This window comes from Marmota marmota, unplaced genomic scaffold (genome assembly GCF_001458135.2).
Source record: "Marmota marmota marmota unplaced genomic scaffold, marMar, whole genome shotgun sequence".
Lineage (NCBI taxonomy): Eukaryota > Metazoa > Chordata > Mammalia > Rodentia > Sciuridae > Marmota > Marmota marmota.
In genome coordinates this window covers 1,613,014-1,634,648 of record NW_025999898.1, presented here as the reverse complement: position 1 = coordinate 1,634,648, position 21,635 = coordinate 1,613,014, and the positions used below count along the sequence as shown (strand labels likewise).

The 21,635-nt window shown below is 47.9% G+C and overlaps 1 protein-coding gene across 7 annotated transcripts; it reads left to right on the top strand.

The window, feature by feature from the left end:
- Positions 1-19,633, top strand: Patz1 (POZ/BTB and AT hook containing zinc finger 1). 7 transcript variants are annotated; one of them, XR_007345669.1, is made up of 6 exons: positions 7-1,299; positions 2,725-2,788; positions 4,012-4,103; positions 9,672-9,843; positions 16,603-16,675; positions 18,140-18,215. XR_007345669.1 is itself a non-coding variant. In XM_015504928.2 (5 exons), the coding sequence occupies exons 1-5, from the start codon at positions 29-31 to the stop codon at positions 18,171-18,173; spliced, it is 1,614 nt and encodes a 537-aa protein (XP_015360414.1). In that variant the 5' UTR covers positions 1-28; the 3' UTR covers positions 18,174-19,633. The 7 variants fall into 7 exon arrangements, 6 of the variants coding, with proteins under 6 accessions (XP_015360414.1, XP_015360412.1, XP_015360411.1 ...); XM_015504928.2 differs by lacking the exon at positions 4,012-4,103 and having other exon boundaries at positions 1-1,299; positions 18,140-19,633; XM_015504925.1 differs by lacking the exon at positions 4,012-4,103 and having other exon boundaries at positions 16,538-16,675; positions 18,140-19,633.
- Positions 19,634-21,635: the final 2,002 nt, after the last annotated feature.

The window sequence follows — 21,635 nt, the reverse complement described above, 5'->3', positions numbered from 1 at the left end:
CCCGGTTAGTGGGGAGGGGGCGGTGGCCATGGAGCGGGTAAACGACGCTTCCTGCGGCCCGTCGGGCTGCTACACCTACCAGGTGAGCAGACACAGTACAGAGATGCTGCACAACCTGAACCAGCAGCGCAAAAACGGCGGGCGCTTCTGCGACGTGCTTTTGCGGGTGGGCGATGAGAGCTTCCCAGCGCACCGCGCTGTGCTGGCCGCCTGCAGCGAGTACTTTGAGTCGGTGTTCAGTGCCCAGTTGGGCGACGGCGGAGCTGCGGATGGGGGTCCCGCTGATGTGGGAGGCGCGGCTGCAGCTCCTGGCGGCGGGGCCGGGGGCAGCCGGGAGCTGGAAATGCACACCATCAGTTCCAAGGTGTTCGGGGACATCCTGGACTTCGCTTACACTTCCCGCATCGTGGTACGCCTGGAGAGCTTCCCAGAGCTCATGACGGCCGCCAAGTTCCTGCTGATGAGATCGGTCATCGAGATCTGCCAGGAAGTCATCAAACAGTCCAATGTGCAGATTTTGGTGCCCCCTGCCCGGGCCGACATCATGCTCTTTCGGCCCCCTGGGACTTCTGACTTGGGCTTCCCTTTGGACATGACTAACGGGGCAGCCTTGGCAGCCAACAGCAATGGTATCGCAGGCAGCATGCAGCCTGAGGAGGAAGCAGCCCGGGCCGCAGGTGCAGCCATTGCGAGCCAAGCCTCTTTGCCTGTGTTACCTGGGGTGGACCGCTTGCCCATGGTGGCTGGACCCCTGTCCCCCCAACTGCTGACTTCCCCATTTCCCAATGTGACATCAAGTGCCCCTCCACTGAGTGGCAAGCGGGGCCGGGGCCGTCCAAGGAAGGCCAACCTGCTGGACTCAATGTTTGGGTCCCCAGGGGGCCTAAGGGAGGCAGGCATCCTTCCGTGTGGCCTATGTGGGAAGGTGTTCACTGATGCCAACCGCCTCCGGCAGCATGAGGCTCAGCATGGTGTCACCAGCCTCCAACTGGGCTACATCGACCTGCCTCCTCCAAGGCTGGGTGAGAATGGGCTCCCCATCTCTGAGGACCCCGATGGCCCGCGAAAGAGGAGCCGGACCAGGAAGCAGGTGGCTTGTGAGATCTGCGGCAAGATCTTTCGAGATGTGTACCATCTAAACCGGCACAAGCTGTCCCACTCTGGGGAGAAGCCCTACTCCTGTCCTGTGTGTGGGCTGCGGTTCAAGAGAAAAGACCGCATGTCCTACCATGTGCGGTCCCATGATGGGTCGGTGGGCAAGCCGTACATCTGCCAGAGCTGTGGGAAAGGCTTCTCCAGGTGAGAAAGGCACCCTCCCCTCCCCTGCCATGACCTTAGTTCTGGTTCATGTAACAGTTTCTTGCAAAGATCTGGGGATATGGGACTTGTGGAGGATCACTAGGTCTTAATAGGACCATCCTGGGTTTCAGGAGATTGTTTTAAGGGTATTCCTTTTGAAATGGGGTGGTCAAGACCTGCTTTCTCTTCCTTCAGGCAAGTTCTCTGGCACTAGACATGCCCTACTGTCTTTCCCAAGGGGCCTGTGGGAAGGGGCCAGATTCTTCTGGCCAGAGCCATGGCCTGGCCATTCTTCTCCCTGGGCTCCCTTTGTGTTTCCGGCATCAGGCGTGGGGCCCACTCTGGGGGCGGGAGGCTGGGCTCCTCTGCAGACTTTCCCTGCTTGAATAGCTGTGGAGGGAAGGACTGGAACAAGTGCATCTGGGACTCTTTACACTCCTGAGGCACCAGATCCCCCAACACAGCCATCCTGGATTAGTACAGACTCCAGCTTTGCCCCTTATAGGATCCTGGGATTGAGAGACACAGAGCCGAGCGCCCAGAGCTGCATTGTAATACTGAAATCTTTGATCTTCTCTAACCTGGTGGCCCCAGAAACTAATCAAACCCACAGATCCCCTATATGTACTCATTAGTTTTCAGGAGAGAATGGAAGGAGGGCAGGACCTCTTTTTAGATTCGCTTTCTAGTGAGCCTGGTAGGGAACTGAGGACTTGTCTGGGAGCAGAGGGCTTTTTAATTTTTTTTTTTTTTTTTTTTTGCTTTTCTCTTAGAGAATATTCAGAATAAAAGACTGGTTTTAACTTGAATCTTGAAGACCTTGTGTATGAACCTAGGGATGGAGAACTCCCTCAGAGGGGCCCCAACTAGGAACCAGTCTTACCGGTCAGGCAGCCCCTGCCCACCTGCTCAGGCGGGCATCTGGCTTACCAGCCTAGCTAGGGACTTAAGGCTTCATTGCTGGTCTCTGGGGACTGAATTCCATCCGGGTGGCATTCATTGGCTGCTGTGGCGGGAGAGGCTGGGGGAGGGGAACACTGAGTTTCTAAGGGGCTTTAGTCTGGACAATGAATCACACCCCCTCCCGGAAAGGCTGCAGCAAGGACTCATTCTAAAGCCTCTACCTCCGGTCCTAGAAATCATTTGAGTTTCTACTGGGGGAAATTGTCAGGGGTGGGTAGGCAGAATCAGAAACAAATGTTCACTTCCCTTCCCCCTCTAGAGAAAACTAGGGCAGAGAGCCTGGGCCTATGGAGCCAGACCCGGGTGGTGACTTATCTTTGTCATGCTGGGTTAGAGAAGAGGGAGTCCTTTCTTGTAGTGTGTGTGTAGGGAGGGCCTTGTGGGTGTTGTGTGGTCTGGTCAAATTTGTACCTCGTATTTCATGTCCTGTTTTTAAGTCCCTCTTGGTTGTCTTTTTTCCAGGCCTGATCACCTGAATGGACACATCAAGCAGGTGCACACTTCTGAGCGACCTCACAAGTGTCAGGTAGGGGCCAGGCCAGGGCAAAAATGGGCAGAAGGAGAATGTTGCTGTTCTCACAGCCTCGGCCATGAGCAAGCTGCTGTGTGTGCTGGGGCCGGCTGACTGACCACCGCTTTGCACACCTCCCCACTCTGTCCCTCTACCTTCCCTCTGTCCTCCTTTGTTCTTTACCCCAGCCCTCCTTCCCCCATGGCTGATGTTCTTTCCTTCTTGGTTGCTTGGTCTTGGTTCCCACCCTGTCTCTGTCTTCATTCTTTTGCTTGGCTTTCCTCTCCTGGTGTTTGTTGGCTCCTTGGATGATGGACCACATTGTACAAGTGTTGTCCTGGGGGACCTGGTACCTTGCTGGGCCCAACTGCTGGTTCTAAGCAGTTTGCTGGTATTGCACAGATTTTAAGTGGCTCTGGGAGGTCTAGCCAATAACTTTCCCCTTTGTCTGGTCTGAGTTAGAGCTCCATCCAGGTCCCCTCGGCCTAGAGTACAAGGCAGTGAGGGAGGCAAGTAGTAAGGAGTGGGTGGTCTTATCTCTTAACACCAGCACCTGCTTAAACTATCCTGAGCCACAGATTCAAGCAGCCAGGGCGTTTGGAGGATTGGAGAGCAAGTGTCTCCTTTTCCCTCAGGCTCTCTGCATAGTAGCAGCACTTTGGGAAGGCCGGATGAGATTCTTACCCTTGTCTGCTTGAATAACATCTGGGGACCCTGCTGGTGCCCAGAAAATTGAGTTTCCTCTCCTGGCCACTGAACATTCCTTTGTGAATGGAAAACATGCTTCTGTCTTCTCCTTGGTTGTCTCCCCCTCTCCTGGGCCAAGTTGTTATCAAATGAGGGCAAGACAGGGTTGTGGATACTACTACAACCTCTAGCATGGACAAGCTACTTCTCCTTAAACTGTTGGTGGCATGGGAGAGGGTTCAGGGAGACCTGTAGGGAGGGATGGATGTGCTATAGTAGGGCAAAAAGCCCCCAGGGGCCAAGCATGGACATTTTTCATAGACTGTAGCTAGGTGGTCTCTCCCAAAGAGGATGACCCAGGGTGGGCCTGCTGGGATCTATCTTTGCCTGCTTCCTTCTCTCTATCTCTGATTTTTTCATCACAGAGCACATTCTGACTCTCCCAGGTAGTGTGCTGAGGAGCCCCGGGCAGAATAGGAGGAGCCCAGAGGGCAGTGGGGGCATGCCCGGTGGCCTGGGGGGGTAACCTGCACTCTCTGCCCTTTTTCCAGGTGTGGGTTGGGAGCAGCAGCGGCCTGCCGCCCCTGGAACCTCTTCCTAGCGACCTGCCATCATGGGACTTTGCCCAGCCTGCTTTGTGGAGGTCGTCCCATTCAGTTCCTGACACCGCCTTTTCCCTTTCTCTAAAAAAATCATTCCCAGCCCTTGAAAACCTGGGCCCAACACACTCCAGCAACGCTCTCTTCTGCCCAGCCCCGCCGGGATATCTGAGGCAGGGCTGGACCACCCCAGAGAGTAGCCGGGCCTTTACCCAGTGGCCTGTAGGCTAGCCTGGGCTTCCTTGGAGATGGTGTATGGTGGAGGGGAATGGGAGTAGTAACTGGCCTGAGACCCCAGTTTTAGGAGAGGCCAGTAAGGTGGTTCCTACCCATCATGCCCAGCTCCTCCAGGGATGACTTGGTAGTTTGTCCCAGCTCAGGGTCCCCAGATAGGGGTAGCAGGGAGCACCCTTCTGGATCCCCCCCTTAGCCTCCAAGTTTCTTTCTGGGATCTCTTGCCTGCTTCCCCCCCACCCCTGCAACAGGTGGTAAGCCTGGGCCTGCTGGAGGTTGGTGCTTTCCCAGGAACTAAGCCACTAGTTTATTTCCTTTTCCTCCCCTGGCAACACTTTCCCATAAGGCATGGGAAGTGGGGTTGGGCCACCCTCCTCCCGCTCTGGGAGTGATACTGCCTCCAGAGAAGCCTCTGGTGCAACTCCACCGAGGATCAACTGTGCTGCCCTTTCCCCTTCCCATTCAGATAGGTCCTGCTTTCATTTCTGGCTAGTAAATTAGACTTTTGTGCTTTTGAGGTTTTTTAGCTGATCTGCTCAGGAACTAAACTAACCAGTAGCTTTATATTGGGCTATTCCAGTATATGGCTTTAGGGGTTGAAAAAGCAGATATTGATCCTTCGATCCCACTGGTATGTCCCTCAGCCCCTGCATGCTCCATGGGGAGAAGAGGAGTGATGATAAAAGTTTTCATTCTAACATTTGAGGCTTTGTGTGTTTTGTCCTTGGTCTGTGTCATAACACTGACATCATTGTCCCTTGGTGTATAAGCCCCACTCCTGCCCTGCTCTTCCAGCACACACTTTCACAGACCTGCTCACCCCCTTCTGGCCCTGTTGTCAGAACTCTCCTAATGAGGACCCAGCAGGTGAAGATATGCTGGCTCTCATATTCTGGGCTTGGTTAAACAGTAAGGGCACCTGTTTGCCATGATGTGGTATGCTGAAAGCATCAGAAGTGAAGAGATGGCTTTCTGGGAGTTGGTTCCTTGACCCCTTGGCAGGTTGGGCACAGGCCATATAACCTCTCAGCCCTTCCTGATGCCACAGATGAAAGGGGCCAGTTACAGAGTCTGGTGCCATGGCTTGAGTGGAAAGTCCATCTGAATGTAGGGGTAGGAAGCCTCAAGTTTGGCAGGGACTCACAATTCTACTTGATGCTTGGTCCAGTTCTCTTTGACTGGTTCATGGGCCCCAGGCACTGCCAGATTTGTGCCAGTGGGACATGTCACCCAGGTGGAGTGTAGCCTAAAACTGAGAGTGGGGAGCAACTTAAGATTTTCTCCCATTGCTTCCAATGGCCCCACTTGTTGGGCTGGTTAGAGAAGGAATGAATCGGGGTACCCTCAAGAAGAAGGGATTAACAAGGCATATGGAGCTGGACCTCTGTGTATTTGCCATTAGACTTTTCCTCCACAGTAGGAAAAAGGCTGCTCAAGATGTCCTCTGAAGCTGCCAGACTTCAAAGACCACCAGGGGTAGGGGTATGCACTAGTGTCCTTGGTACTGTTTGGGCGCCATTCCCAAGCTGCTCAACTCTCAGAAAGAAAACCTTTAGAAAGTGTGGGAGGTGAGCTCAGTGTTGAGTGGTAGTGACCAGAGGTGATGGCCCAAGCTCAGGAAGCCTGGACCAGGACCTGGCAGATGTGCTTCCTAATATTAGCAGGCTGTGTAAAGCACTGGCTGTGGGCAGGGCAAGCATTTCAAGTACCACAAGTGATCAGCATTCTGCTGCTAACTGGCTTTCTTCCCATCAGAGTCCCTCTGTCTTCTTGTCTCCAGAACAGGGAGTACTCTTCTCCTGAGTAACCCTAGCTTGGAGGTTCTGGGTGTCCCCTTCTTTGAAATCTGTCTCTCTGCCAATTCTCTTTACTCCTGGGTCGTGTGACCAGGCTCTTTCATGTTTTATGTTGTCTGAACTTCTGGCAGGCCTAGACTTGGACGCGTACACTTTTACAATTTACCCAGAAAACCTTGGGGACTCTAGCCATAGAGGGTTAATCCTGGCACAGAGAAGCCAACAATCACTTCAGCTTTGCTTTGTAACACAGTGAAAGTTTTTGTTGTGTGTGTGTGTGTTTTCTTTCCCCAGTAGCAGATTTACATTCCTAATTATGTTTGTTCGGGCTGAAGTTAGCTTTCATTCCTTGAGAGATAATCAATGGAGGATGGGGTGGGGGAAGCCAGCCTGCTCTGGGATTTTAATTTTGCTTAGCTAATCCCCAAATGGACAATCCACTTGTGGATAATTGAGGGTTGGCTGTCCATCATCTTTAGGTAGAAAGGCATGACAGGCAAAGCCTTTGGAGGGCAGATCCAAATAAAGGCTGGCAAGAGAAACAAGGCATCTCTTTCATACCTCTCTACTGGCTCCCTCTCCTGGGGGCTACGGGAGAGAGAATGCTGAATGTGTGCTTTCAGCTCCATTTTCTTATACCTGATCCATGTTGCTTCCTTTGAGTTCTGAGGCTTAGAACATACTCCAGCTCACTGATGGAAGGGTGGTTCTCAGGTCACTGCCTAGCAAAACCAACTCTTGTCCGTAGGATAAATGGACAGGTACACCATCTCTCCCAGTGGTATTTATGGCAGCCCTTGCTCTGGTTTACAGGCTGATTGGCTGGATGGAAGTTTCTGAGTTTCTCTCCCACTGTGGCACGTCATCAGGTCACAAGTTGCCAGACCGAGGTGGGGCCCACCTGGGATCATAAGACCAAGTACCCAGGATGTTTTCTTTCTTTCTTTCTTTCTTCTTCTTTTTTTTTTTTTTTTTGGTACCAGGGATTGAACCCAGGACACTCTACCACTGAGCTACATCCCTAGTCCTTTTTATTTCTTTAGAAAGGGTCTCGCTAAGTTGCTGAGGCTGATCTCGGAACTTATGATCCTTATGTCTTGGCCTCCTGAGTCACTGGGATTACAGGCATACCACTGCACCTGGCTTGTAGGATGCTTTCTAAGTTACCCAAGTGCTGAAATTTCCCTGTACAAATCCATTCACTTTTCCCTAGCAGGGCAGTCATGGTTACCAAGTACACTGTATTAATAAGCACCAGCACTTTTCAATTACAAGATGCTACCTCTACGGAATCTGATGATGGAAAGAGCAGACTCAGAGCTGGTTTACACCCCAGCTGTCCTGTGTCCTCTCAGAGTCTCCATTTTCCTAGATGTAAACTGGGAAAAGAAGATCTGAGTAGTTAGGAGGATTACTCCAGTACTTACCTGGCTGTGGTGAGGGTGTTTAGATTGCTATTTTTTTTTCTTTTTTAGAGATTGCTACTTTCTTCAGTAGCTAAGTTTTGGGCTTTGGGCAAATTCATTTTCTAAAATTAGCTTCCTCATTAATCAAACAAATAAACTGAACATTAAAATAATAATTAAAAAAACCCAATAGATAAAAGCAGTATTGCATTAGTGTAATTTGTTCTGTTCAAGTTTATCACTTTTACAATAAAACAATGACTGGAAACAGCAAGGTTTGTGCTAGAGCAGAGATATTTGGAGCCAGATTAGTAAATGGTGATGTCTTCTACCTCTACAACATTGTATGTGTTTGCTTCTTGCTTTGATTGTATAGTAAGGAGTCAGATAAACATTTGTAAATAGTGACAGTGTTCAGATACTTACCATGAGATTTCAGGTCCTGAGGATCTACTTCTAAACAGACTACTGGAGTATCTCCATTCTAGTTAGTTAATGGGTAGTGGTTCTTCAGTGGGTTAATAGTTGATCTGTAGACTGGGGATGTGGCTCAGTGGTAGAGTACTTGCCTTGCATGCATGAAGCCCTGAGTTCAATCTTCAGCACCACTGGGGGAAAAAAAGTTGATCTGAAATGTATAATGCCCTTAAAGGGAAATGCTGCTTTCTTTCATAGTTCTAAAACAGTAAGCACACACATAGAGAAAAGAAATGAGTGAAACTTGACTAGAACCCCTGAAATACCTCTAAGGAACCAAAATAGCTTGAACACAACTAGTTTCACCCCTTCTCAGGCTTTCTGACATTTTGTTTTCCCCAAGGCTGTTGTTACCTTTTCACATCTCAGCAGAGGAAGGGATGGTAGGGAGAGATATTGCCCGATACTAAGGTCCTCTGGTACTGGGAAATACCTGGAGACCTGGGACCTGGGACCCGGGCACCCTTGGGTCATCTATTCCTGGAACCTGGCTGTGAGTTGGTGTTCACACTATGGCTTTCCTTGGCTGTGTACAACTAGAAGTAGTCACACAGCCTTTCTCAGAAGGCTGCTATAACTGTAACGATGGACTACATGAGACAGATGCCTCTAACAGGCTAAGGGGCAGGTCCTTCTCAGTCAGTGTAGTCTGATATCATTGTTTTGTTATTACCAGCTCTTCCTCACCTTAACATTTCACAAATGCTTTCAAAGCTTCCACCTCTTGGCCTTGTTCTTTCCGAGGATTCTCACATTAGTAGAATTTTATGAGCTGTTGCCTTTCCCTTCCTTTCCTTTCTCTCCTCTGCTCTCCGACTCTTTTGTCTCTCTTTACTGGGAATTAATTAATTAATCCAGGGGCACTTTACCACTGAGCTACATCCCCAGCCCTTTTTTTTTATTATTTTACCTTTTGCTAAGTTACCAAGGCTGGCCTTGAACTTGTCATCCTCTTGTCTCATTATCCCAAAGCTGCTGGAGATATAGGCATGTGCCATTGTGCTCAGCCGATGGGCTGCTTTTTCAATTCAAAGTCATAAAATTATTATGAAGAGTCATCTCTGTGCTTCATCCTGCTTTTCCATTTCTCTGCAACCAAGACTAATGTCCCTTTTGAATAAAATGAACACATTGAATTCTTTGTATAAAACTAGAGGAAATCTTAGGATGGAGAACAGAAAGACTGGTTTAGATGCCAGTAATTCATCTGTAATTCACTTATAGCCAGCACACCTGAAGTCAATGCTTAATGATTAAGAATGAACAATATTGGGCTGGGGTTGTAGTTCAGTGGTAGAGCGCTTGCCTAGCATGTATAAGGCACTGGATTCGATCCTCAGCACCACATAAATAAATAAATAAAGGTTTTGTGTCCATCTACAATTCTGTGTGTGTGTGTGTGTATGAAAGAATGGACAAATATCTAACACTTAACTTTGTAGAGGTGTGTAGAATTTATCTTGCCATGTTCTGGGAATGTTCATAGAACCAGTAATTCCAACTCAGATGTTCTATAAGGAGGCATCATGGGAAATAAGAGCAGCTACTTGGCATTCTGGGTCGAGAGCCTGAGCCAGATTCTAAAGCTCCTTCTAAAGAGAGTCCATGCTCTGGCCAGAACCTGTTTTGTTTCATGTTTTGGTTGGTCAAGTGAGGAATGCAGGGTTTCATCTCATCTCATTTTCCTTTCTGCCCTCAGACCTGCAATGCTTCTTTTGCCACCCGAGACCGTCTGCGCTCCCACCTGGCCTGTCATGAAGACAAGGTGCCCTGCCAGGTGTGTGGGAAGTACTTGCGGGCAGCATACATGGCAGACCACCTAAAGAAGCACAGTGAGGGGCCCAGCAACTTCTGCAGTATCTGTAATCGAGGTAATCTTCCCACTGTTTCTTCACTTCCAGAGGATGGGCATGAGCTTGTATGGGAGGCCCAGGAGTGTCTTGACCACCCTGCCTCAGACTCTACTCTTTGCATAGCCTTCCCTTCCCACTGAATAATAAATGCCTTCATCATCCAGCTAGCTGTTTGCAATCCCTTCCTTCCTAAGAAGTTTGGGGTGCTTGAAATGGAAGGTCCTGGGAGACCTAAGATGGAAATAGGAGAGAGGTGATTCCCCAGCGTGGACCCATAACACATCTGCTGCTCAGGTGGCAGGATGGATGCATTTTGCAAATGCTACTTAACTACTGAAGTTGGAAGGGGAGTTGTTGGTTCTGAGTAGGACATAAAGGGGTCCTGCTTCAAAGATTTTGATGGCTGATTCACTGGCATATGAATCAGCAGCCAGGGAGGAGGTCAAGTCTGGAGATGAACAAGAAGCAGAAACATTCTAGCAGAGTTGGTCAGAAGAGAGAACTCAAACTCAAGCATGTGGCCTTGACAAGAGAGGAAAGTAGGTGTTCTGAGCAGGGCAGTGTGCTTGAGGATGAGGTTGGCCTAGGTAGTGTTTAACTGTGGCAGCAGTTGAGATGGATGAAATCAGGCTCTGCTGGGTCTAGTTGACTGTTGGAAGTGTTGGAAGTTTGTGTTTGCAAGCACAGTGTCTGTGGAGGAGGCTTGCTCTCTGTCTGTGCTACAGGAGGTTGGGCCAGCTGTCTGTGTGGGTGTGAGGATGCTTCTGTACTACATTCTTGCTTTGGCCACGTGAGGATGTTGCTGGGGTGTCTGCATCTCTTGGAGCACTCTTGTCTGGAAGTCTGGGGTATGGCTTAGAGGGTTGAACACTGAACCAGGAGTCAGGGGCTCAGGGTTGAGTCCCAGCCCCTTGCTATGTGGCTTTGAGCTCCCCCTTATCCTCACCAAGTCTCAGGTTCTTTTTTTAAATGGGGTCAAGAACACCTCCCTTTCCCACCTCACAGAGTTGTTGTGTGCATTCAAGAAACAAGGTAAGTGAACATTTTCTGAACCCACAAGGAACTACACATTTGGGAGGCCCCATCTGTGTATTTTGTAAAAATGGTAGGAAAAATACCGCTCAAAGACATTCTGGTTTGGACCAAGCACAACACTCCTGCAGGTCTTGACTGAACTCCTTGGGTGCCTGTGCTGTCTCTGTGTGTACTGAGGTCCTGATGTGGGGAGGTTGCTGAATAGCAGGGTATTCTTGGTATCCTGGAACTGGGTGCCTCCCTGAGACTTCACACCTGGGGTTTGCCATGAAGGCAACTGGATGTTGTTGTTTGTTCCACTAGAAAACCTGCTGTGAAAGTTGGTGAAGTAGTAATTAAAGCTGCTTAGGCTGTCTGTCCTGTTTTCTGACATGTCACAGCCCATTTCTGGTGGGAGCTTCCCCTATGGAGCAAGCATCAGGGTTGTGCATGCAGGGAAAATTATCAGAACAGTTTTGGCCAGGACTGCCTCAGCCCTAGAAAAAGCTGGTTGTTTATCTTGCTTCATGCTAACCTGGCTCCGTGACAGTAACCCAAATAACTCTAAACCTGCTGTAACGCTCTGTCAGCAGGCCTTTTATTAAGTTGTCAGTGTTGAAGTTCCCAGTCCCAGAACTGGAGTCAGAGACCAGAATGGAAAAGGATACCAATGATAAAACCTGGAAAGCCCAGCCCAGACTGCGGATCAGAGACCCAGGATCCTTGGGAGTCCAGCTCAGGAGAAGAGCTGAGAGCGGCTGGGAACAGCAGGAAAATTGACCCAGTTAGGAGACAGCTGATGTGGCCAAGCCAAAAACTATTGTATCTCAGAATTTTTCCCCCCAAGAGCTAGCAGAGAGGACTTGGGCAACAGCCATGAGCCTTGTGATTAGAGTGGGGAATTCATAAGAGTAAACTGGAGTCCACCTTTTCTCAGAAAAGACAAGACGAGATCTGGATCACAGTTTAAACATTTTTGGGTCCGATAGTCAAAGGAGGAAGTCCCATTCCTCCAAGAAGAAAAAAGAAAGCTCTGGTACTAACCATGCTGGGTATTCAGAAGGAAGAGAAAACAATTGTAGTCTTTATCAAAGAGAAGAAGCATAATGCCACCTCTGGACTCATTTCAAGGGCAGAAATAGGAAGAGGAAAGAAGGCTTTTTTTCTAGGAAGAGGTTCTTTATGGACAGTAACAACACTGAGAGATTGGAATTAGAATGCAGAGAGAGAGCTCTGTGTCATCCTTAGCTCTATGTCCACCAAGATTGGATACAAAGGTGTTGCCTGAAGAAATGAATGTTCTTGGGGATAGAGTGCTTCCTTCACACCTGAAAGGCTCTGGGTTTCATCCTCAGCACATTAAAAACATTTTTTAAAAATTTAAAAAAAAGTTATTATTTTTGCAAGAGTTCAAGCAAAGGATAAATGTTAGCTAGCTGGTCAGAGCAGTTAAGATTGAATTAGGTGGCTGGGTGCAATTGTGCACACCTGTAATCCCAGTGATTCTCGGGAGGCTGAAGCAGAAGGATTGCAAATTTGAATCAGCTATCCTCTGAGATCCTTCAGTCTCAACAGTTCTTGAACAATCAACTTAACTACCTATAGACCTGCCTTTTTTCAGCCTTTGCTACAAAACTACTGGCTGTGAAGAATGGGAAAGGTAGGAAGATATAGCCTGTGGGCCCTACCCCCACACTTGAGTCAGATACAAGTTTAGGAGACAGCTGGCATGGTGGCACATGACTGTAATCCCAGCTGTTTGGGAGGCTGAGACAGGAGGATGGAGAGTTCAGAGCCATCCTCAGCAACAGCGAGGTGCTAAGCAACTCAGTGAGACCCTGTCTCTAAATAAAATACAAAATAGGGCTGGGGATGTGGCTCAGTGGTCAAGTGCCCCTGAGTTCAATCTCTGGTACCCCCCCCCCCAAAAAAAAAAAAAGTTTAGGAGACAGGTGACTCTCTTTATCCTAGAGACATATCAGGACATGTTCTTTATCATTTGTAGAAGAAGATTGTTTGTGGTAGAGAGCATATTATAACTAGAAAAGCTTGTTCCCATATTATCAGGTTGAAGAAATCATTTGAGTTGTGAATATTGGGAAGGAGAGAAGGTCCTGGCCTGGTGATTTTCTTCTTTCTTTTAAAATTTCTTTTTCTTTCTTTTTTTTCTTTACCTTTTTGGTACTGGGCATTGAACCCACAGGCACTTTTCCACTAAGCTACCCACCCCCCTGGTTTTTTGGGTTTTGTTTTCATTTTGAGATAGGCTCTCAATAAGTTGTTGGGGCTGGCCTCGAAGAAGTTTTGATCTTCCAGCCTCAGCTTCCTAAATTGCTGGGATTACAGGCATGTACCACTGTGCCTGGCTTTTTTGTTTAATTTTTTTTTTTTTTTTAGTTGTAGATGGACACAATAGCTTTATTTATTTATTTATTTAAATGTGGCACTGAGGATCCAACCCAGTGCCTCACATGTGCCAGGCGAGTGTTCTACCATGGAGCTACAACACCAGCCCCACTGTGCCTGGCTTTAAAAAAAAAAAATTTCTATGGCAGAAGCTGGGTATATATTTCAGTTGGTAGAGTGCTTGTGTAGTACAAGGCCCTAGGTTCAATCCCCAGCACCACCAAAACAAACAAACAAAATTCTATAGCAGTATCTTTGTACAAATACATATGTGCTAAGATGGGGATAAGGAATAGACTTATTGGGAATCTGCCTTTGACAGAGACATTTGGATTCAAACCTTATTGCTTAAAAAAAGAAGAAGGTGGGTTCGGTGGCATATGCCTGTAATCCCAGTGGCTCCAGAGGCTAAGGCAAGAGGATCTCAAGTTCAAAGCCAGCCTCAGCAAAGTCAAGGCTCTAAGCAACTTAGTGAGATCCTTTCTCTAAATAAAATACAAAATAGGCTGGAGGTGTGGCTCAGTGGTTGAGTGCCCCTGAGTTCAATCCCTGGTATCCCTCCAAATGACCCAGGCAACTTGTCATTCTCATGAATTGACAGTCTTAGTGCATAGTTGAATATGGCCTCTCCAGGGTTTGCACAGAGAAAAAGCAGTCTCTAATCCCTGCGTGGACATGGAATCTGCCAGAGGAGAATTTGCTTCTGGAATGTGAATTGCTGGGACACCAGGCAAGAAAATACAACTGAGGAGCAGTGGTCTTTTGCTAATAAACTCTTCATCTCTGAAGAGAGAGGGGGTTTCTTTGGTTGTAGCAGCATCCACATGTGCATAAAGCATTTTCGTCACATGGATCATGGATCCAGATCCTTCAGGCTCTTAGTTAATCAGTGGTGAATGGGCTGGTGAGTTTAGAATTAAGGCTAAATATGTCTGGTTTAAAAGCCGTGTTTTGCTCAGAAGCTCAGCTTGTTTCATCCCAATACTTGGCTGCCAAGTTGCTCTGTGTTTAAATTTTGGGCTTTAAGTGGCAGCTGTGGATCCATTCCTGCTACCCCGCCAAGTGGTTTTGCTATAGATAGTACAATCTACAGCTGGGGTAAAGTCAAGAGGACCCAGCCACATGTTTCTCAGACTGTCTTTCAGGAAAAGGCAGAAAATTTTTATTGAGTATCTGTTGTATTCTTCTGGTATAGCTCTCCCTACAAGGAGTAAATATAATAATTCCTGGTGCTTTCCCCCTCCTTTCCCATCTGCTCCGGCATGCCATGGTGGTGCAGGGATAGGGGACATTCATGCTATTTTAGAGGACCACAAAGGATTAAAAACCAAAGGGAAAAAAAATATCTTCTAAAGTGAGATATATATATATATATATATATATATATATATATCTTGTGCTTTTTGCCAGGGGCCAATATTTCCTGTTTTAGCTTGGTTTTGGAGGTTCCCACAGCACCAACTCAAGGGGCAGGACTAAGAGCCTTTTCCCAGTAGCTTTGTCTTCTTGTTTTTGCCTAGAGCCTCCCTTTTTTTAAATGTTTACACGGGCCCAACCAGTCTGTCCTCTGGTGACTGGCCCCAGGCCAACCACTTCAAGTTGCCATCCAAGATAGCTCACTCTCCCAGGCAGGACAGGACACTGGCACCTTGTACATGCAGATCTTTTGAAGTAGCTGTGTTGAAAGGAAAGAAATTCTCTGTATTTCACATTTCCTTCCAGAACCACCAACTGCTGCTGTTGGGAGTGTGTAAGCTTTCCACAGGCCAGTTCTCTGTCTACTACTTGCTTCCATCCTAACCCACTAATATGGCAGAATATTGGTGATAGTGAAATCTACTAACAGAGTCCAAAGGATGTTTCTAGCACAGGGCCAAAATACAGGACTCATTAAAGAGTCTTGCCAAATTCTGGTGGCACATGGTTGTAGGATTAGAGTGAGTCCAGGCCTCTTGTTTCATAATAATAATTCCCAACATATAGGTGTTAGGAAAATTCTGTGAAATAGTATGGGCAATATGATAGGCCCTGATATGCTGCCACTATTTTCTAAAGATGAACCTTTATTATAGTTCTAGCAGCATGCAAAATGCTATGGTATTCAGACTTACAAATTTGGGGCAGACATTATATAGTACACTCTATCCTCTGACCCTTTAGCAATATATCTCACTGTGATCCTGTGATTGTGTAATTTAAAAAGGGGATGAGAGTGTCGGAGAATGTGTTGACCAGATCTAGAATGGATTAAAGGGACACTGTCAGCACTTGCACCCCAAGTGGGCCATATACTAAAAAAGCTTTGGTTCCTGCTGAAGGCACTTTCTGATCCTTGACCACAGTGTAGTTCAGTGACATACCTCTTTCCTGTGAAACTAAAGTTGAAATTCTTCTACCTGGCCTAACTAATACTGTATCCTTGAACTTGTGGCTGCTGTAGAAGTTGGCCCAATAGCTACTCTTCCCAGCCTGAGATATCTCATGGCTCAAATTGACCAGAGCACCTGGGAGTAAGTTGGAACAGCTAGCTCCAAGATGGCTGGATTGCCCCTCCCTCAAAACAAAATAAAGATAAATAGAGATCATCCTGGTTTCTTCCTCTCTAAGTGAATCTGGTGGATGAACCAAAAGAGCACCAATATAGAGATGACCATGCCTCTTAAACATAATTTCCTAGTTTTGTTGTTGTTCTTCAGAAGGTCTAAGTAGTTACTAAATCCAATTATTCTGAAGGCAGGAAAGTTAGCAAAAGAGAACATATCTTAACAGGTAGAAGGAGGGGAATCCTTGGAGGCATTGCTTGAGGATTTCCTTTTATTGCCATCTGGTTTGATGTTCAGTTTCCCTGTAACAAATGTTAAGCAGGCATTCTGCTGGCTGGGGTCCTGGAGCTGTCCTAGAGCCCACGTACTTATCTGGCCACATTTCCAGCCATGGTCCCTGCAGTTGACCTGGAGTGTGGGCCATCCACTCAAAATGTCACTGAAGCATCCTACAAGCCCAAGGGCAATTGGGAGCAGGATCTGAGGCCATCCCACCAGGTGGCCGGCTGGGTCCTTCAATGAGCCTTTCAGAATGGGCTTTTCAGAGAAGCTGATTCATGGACAGTGCCATTGTTAATCCTCAACCACTTGGCTCACTTGGCCACAGCTGTTTTTGAGCCAAGGAGGGGGTCCCTTCTAGGTGCAGCTGACCTGGGAAGGCTAGCCAGAGCCGCCAAAGGAGAGGCACGGGGGAGCAGAGTGGTCTCTCTTGCTGGCCGCGGGATCTCATCTCCTTTTGTCTTGTTTAGGTTTCTCCTCTGCCTCCTACTTAAAGGTCCATGTTAAAACCCACCACGGTGTTCCCCTTCCCCAGGTCTCCAGGCACCAGGAGCCCATCCTGAATGGGGGAGCAGCGTTCCACTGCGCCAGGACCTATGGCAACAAAGGCAAGCGACCCCTTGCTCTGCACTTTGCTTCTCTGCGCAGACTGTGTTGTGGGGGCGCTGGGCCGGGTGTGGGGAGGCGGGAAGGCTGCCGGCTTTCCGGCTGCCTTGAGGAGGCTTAGAGATTGAAGTGGCAGTGGCATCCGGAATAAAAGTCACTGTGGGTATCTCACTCCAGGGTACTGAGTGAAGCTTTAGGGCACTGCCGAAATCCAGCCTCCGCCTCCTCTTCCCCAGCCCTCCTTCCTCCCACCTGGCCAGCCCCTATTGTCTGGAGCCCTGCAGGGATACCCCAGGCCCAGGGCAGGAAGAGAAGCCCTGCATGATGAGTCCCTCTGGGCCTGTCGGTTGCCTGTTGCCCGTAGGATGGTGTGGAGCTGCAACTGAATGCTTTCTCCTTTGTTGACCCTGTGAGCTTGTAGGAGTCAATGACTGGTTTCTCCCACAATAGAGGTTGTTGGTTGCGCTGAGTGGCCCTTTCTGGAGAGGCTTGGGCTGTGTTTGTGAGATGCATGGCAATAAATGAGCTACCTGATTATCTCTGATTTGGAGTTGGTTTGTGGAGAGCTCCCAGGCCCACCTTTATTGGTTGATTCAGGTTGTTGTGTTCTATGTCATTGTTGTTGTTACTGTCTTGGAATGAGGCCAAGGGCTTGGACTATGGTAGAGATGGCATGCTCCATGCTCCCATCACAGACCTCCCTTCCCGGCATGGCTTTCTGGACCCAGGCAGGAAGCTGATAGTTGGTAAAAGACTCCGGTGTAAGTTGTGCAAGGCAGAGCAGTGAGGGTTGTCTCTTGGTCTACTTGTCCTGGGCCCTGGGTAGGGACACCCAGCAGACTCAATTGTTCAGAGTTCTTTTAATTTGTGTGCTTTGGCTACATGGTCCTGGAAGGGTTTGGGCAGGAGGAAGGACATGAGGTCAGGGCTTGTGTTTGGATTGGTTTGTGTCTGAGCCATTGATGGAGTCTTGTCATCTAGGTAGAGACCTCATAGTTCTGGTTCTGCCTGCCTTGCAAGGATTGCAGCCAGCTGGTACAGGAGATGAGGCCACTGTTTGACTGCTCAGCAACATCAGAATAGTTGTACCCCAGGAAGCATCCAAGAGAGCACTTAGGAGTTGGGGGTCTTTGAGTCATTCTGGGCAGAAGCAGTAAAGATCCCCTCTTTGTATCCCTTCCTTAAAGCAGGCTGAAATGATGAAATGATGGTGAGTCATTACATGTGCACCTGCATGATGAGTCCACAGCGAGGGAGGCTGGCAGCCCCAGGGCCCTGCTGTGTCACCCCCATAGGCACTCCAGGCTCCCAGACTGACCAGCCAAACCTCCATGGGTTCTGTCAGGGCAATGGCTGGCCATCAGCTGCCCTCCATAGGCCTGTGAGCAGGCCTCTCATGACCCCTCCAGAGCGGGCAGCTCCAAAGCTTGGCCTCATCTCTCCCCTGTGTTTTGTTTTTTTCATAGAAGGCCAGAAATGCTCACATCAGGATCCGATTGAGAGCTCTGACTCCTATGGTGACCTCTCAGATGCCAGTGACCTGAAGACGCCGGAGAAGCAGAGCACCAACGGCTCTTTCTCCTGTGACATGGCAGTCCCTAAAAACAAAATGGAGTCTGACGGGGAGAAGAAGTACCCATGCCCTGAATGTGGGAGCTTCTTCCGCTCTAAGTCCTACTTGAACAAACACATCCAGAAGGTGCATGTCCGGGCCCTTGGTGGTCCCCTGGGTGACTTAGGCCCTGCCCTTGGCTCACCATTCTCTCCCCAGCAGAACATGTCTCTCCTCGAGTCCTTTGGGTTTCAGATTGTTCAGTCGGCATTTGCATCATCTTTAGTAGATCCTGAGGTGGACCAGCAACCCATGGGGCCTGAGGGGAAGTGAGGCAGATGCTGTGTCCCCACAGAAACAGCCATCTGGGGACTGCTGAAAAATGCTGTGAATGCGGAGGGAAGTGATGTCTTTGGGTTCTGTAGCTGAGAGATTTTTATTCGTTTTTAACTCCCCCTAATCCTACTCCCTCTCTACTACCCATTCCCCAAATGGTCTTTAGAAATAGGTTCTCATCTGCAGAAATATCTGCAGGTCCCTCTATGGGACAAAGGCAGAAACACTACATAGGCCTTTAAGGCAACACCAGTTCTGGTTTCTCTAATGGGCAGAAATCAGAATCCTGGTGCTCAGTTCTTAGTGATTCCAATTCCAAACCCAAACCCTATGGCATTCTGGGACCTCAAGAGATTTTGGTTCCATCCCACTTCTCTAATTCCTCATTCCCTCTTTCCATATCCCTCAAAATAAATCATAGTAGGGTCTCCACCCACTCATACAACCTTGATGCCCAACTGTTTTTAAGGAAACCATAAGCTTACAGCATCCCATGGACCATGGGGTGAGTGTCCTCCAAGAGCCCCTCTGAGCTTAGCCCTTGGCCTGGAGGACATCAGACTTTCCTGAGCCTGGCTGGAGGCTAGAATTTCGCTGCTAGGACAAGCTCAGCCATTGAGGACGCCCCCACCCCAAATTCCAGTTCTTACACGATTTTAACCATTCAACTTGCTGTTGGGTTTTAATTCTCTAATTATTATTATTATTGTTATTATTTTTTAGGACCAGTTGTAGTGAATTGCTACTGAAAGCTATCCCAGGTGATACAGAGCTCTTTGTAAACCGCAGTCACACAGTTAGGGTTAGTATTAAAACTCGATTAGATGTACTATAATTAACTTGGCTAGTTGATTGTTTGGAGTCTATGGAAGAAATAGTTTTATGCAAAAATTTAAAAATGTCAGTCTGGTCAGGAAAGTAGGAGTTTCAGTGCTGTTGGGAATCAGGAAGGCAGGAGAGCCAACAGGTAGGGCTATTGTGTACCTTGGTTGTGTCATACATGAGCAAACCCAGGTTGACCTTGTGATGTGAATTGATCTGATCAGACTGTATTAAAAATGTTAGTACCTTATTCTGCCTGCTCCCTTGAGTCCAGTTTTTCGGCTGGGGGTGGGGGCGGTCTTTGGGACCTGGAGGTGAGCAGTCTACACCCCTGTATCTGGAGTGTGGACAGGATCCCAAGATACTTCTCTTCTTCACTGTACGAAGTCCACTGGGACTATTAAGTGGATGTTCCCACTGAAGACTTAGCTGCATCCAATTTTGTAAAAACAAATATTACGACTTGTCTGTACTGCTTGTGTGCCAGGCAGGGTTTTAGGCCCTGTGCTGAACAAGATACATCTGTGGAATTTAATGGGAAAGACAGTTGACAAGCAGATTTAAATATGAGTCTGTATGATGAGGCGTACAAGGGGAAAAAGTGGGCAAGGTGAGGGGATAGTAATAGAGGAGGGTAGGTAGGCTAGTTGAGGAAGGTGTGAGGCAGATATTAGGCCTTTGGGAGAGAAGACCTAGAGAGGGGACTCAATACAGCAACCAGCTAGGAACTAAGAAGGGACATAGGCAGGAAGAAAATCCTCAAGACCAAGGGGCTCTAGATTTTGCAACTTGATGTTACACAAAAGGTTGTGGCATCATTAGTGATGAACGTATGAAGGAAAGTGGGAGAGAGTACAGCAAACAGGGCAAGAAATAAGCATGACAGAAAATTAATGGGAGCAAGAATCAGGATTAAGGGACAGGCAGACTTAAGGCATCCTGGATAGCTTAGAAAATCTCAAAGAGGGAAACCTTTAAATGAATAGAAACAATATTTAATTTCTAAACAAAAAGAAAACAGCGATCAAAGAGAGAGGAAAAATAAACATAGACCAGGAGGAACAAAGTATAAACTTACTTAGACCCACATTAATACCAGTAGTCACATTGTTCTGGCTTAAAGGCAGACTCCCAACTGCTTTAAAAAATTTTCATCCATTTACACAAAATCTTGGGTAATGGGCTGGAGTTGTGGCTCAGTGGTAGAGCACTTGTCTAGCATGTGTGAGGCCCTGGGTTTGATTCTCAGCACCACATATAAATAAATGAATAAAATAAAGGTCCATCAACATCTAAAATATATATATTAAAAAAAAATCTTGGGTAAGTTGTTATACTGTGAGGAGAGGTGTAGGCCATGTGGTGTCAGTTAGCAAAGAAAAGCTTGACCCTAGAATGCCAAGGTCCTGTGGACATGTGGTTTTGTGACCACCATAGAATCTGCCAACTTATCACACCTGCTGGTTGGTAAGAGAACCTGGCCTTGAGCCAGGGATTTGACTGGGCTGGTCTCAACTCCTTCGGAAGACATTCTTAGTCCTGCCTTCTGGACACCCCTGGTAGGGACTATAGTTAAAAAGGAGTATCTGTCATGGCAGGAGAGGAAGAGTAAAGTAAGCAGCAAGCCCTTTCCAAAACATGACTCACCTGGAGGCTTAAGCAGCAAGTAGAGGTGCCCAGCATTCCTCCCATCCTCTCTATTCTCCATGACACAGGAAGAAAAGCTGGGCAGAACATGGATGCGTAAAGGGTAATGAGTTTTGCACATGGTGTAGAGTAGAGAACCTGAGTTTTGACTTCTCAGTTCCATCTGCTCACTATCAACCTTGGGCAAATCCCTGAGCCTGTTTCTTCATCAGTAAGACAAGCTGGGAAGACTATCAGATACCATTTTCATGGGCAAACAGACTTTGTACCTAACTCTCAGCATCACCTTCCAGATGATAAACAGACTCTAAGAGATGGAAACATTTCCTTTGGGTCACATAGTAAGTGGCAGAGCCAGGATTCAAACTCAGGTCTGTCTTGACTCCAGACTGTATTCCCAAGATCCCAGTGATAGTTCCTTAATGCACATGTAAGTACCCCATGCTATTCTCAGCATGGAAGAGGCGCTTATTCTGCCACATCCCAAGAAAGAGGGTCTGAGCAGTGCAGCAGAAAAAAGCCACCGAGGGTCAGAGGAAGGGCCCAGAAACCCTGTAAGCAAGATTTTCATCCTTAAGACTGACCCTCTGGGGTAACTTGGATTC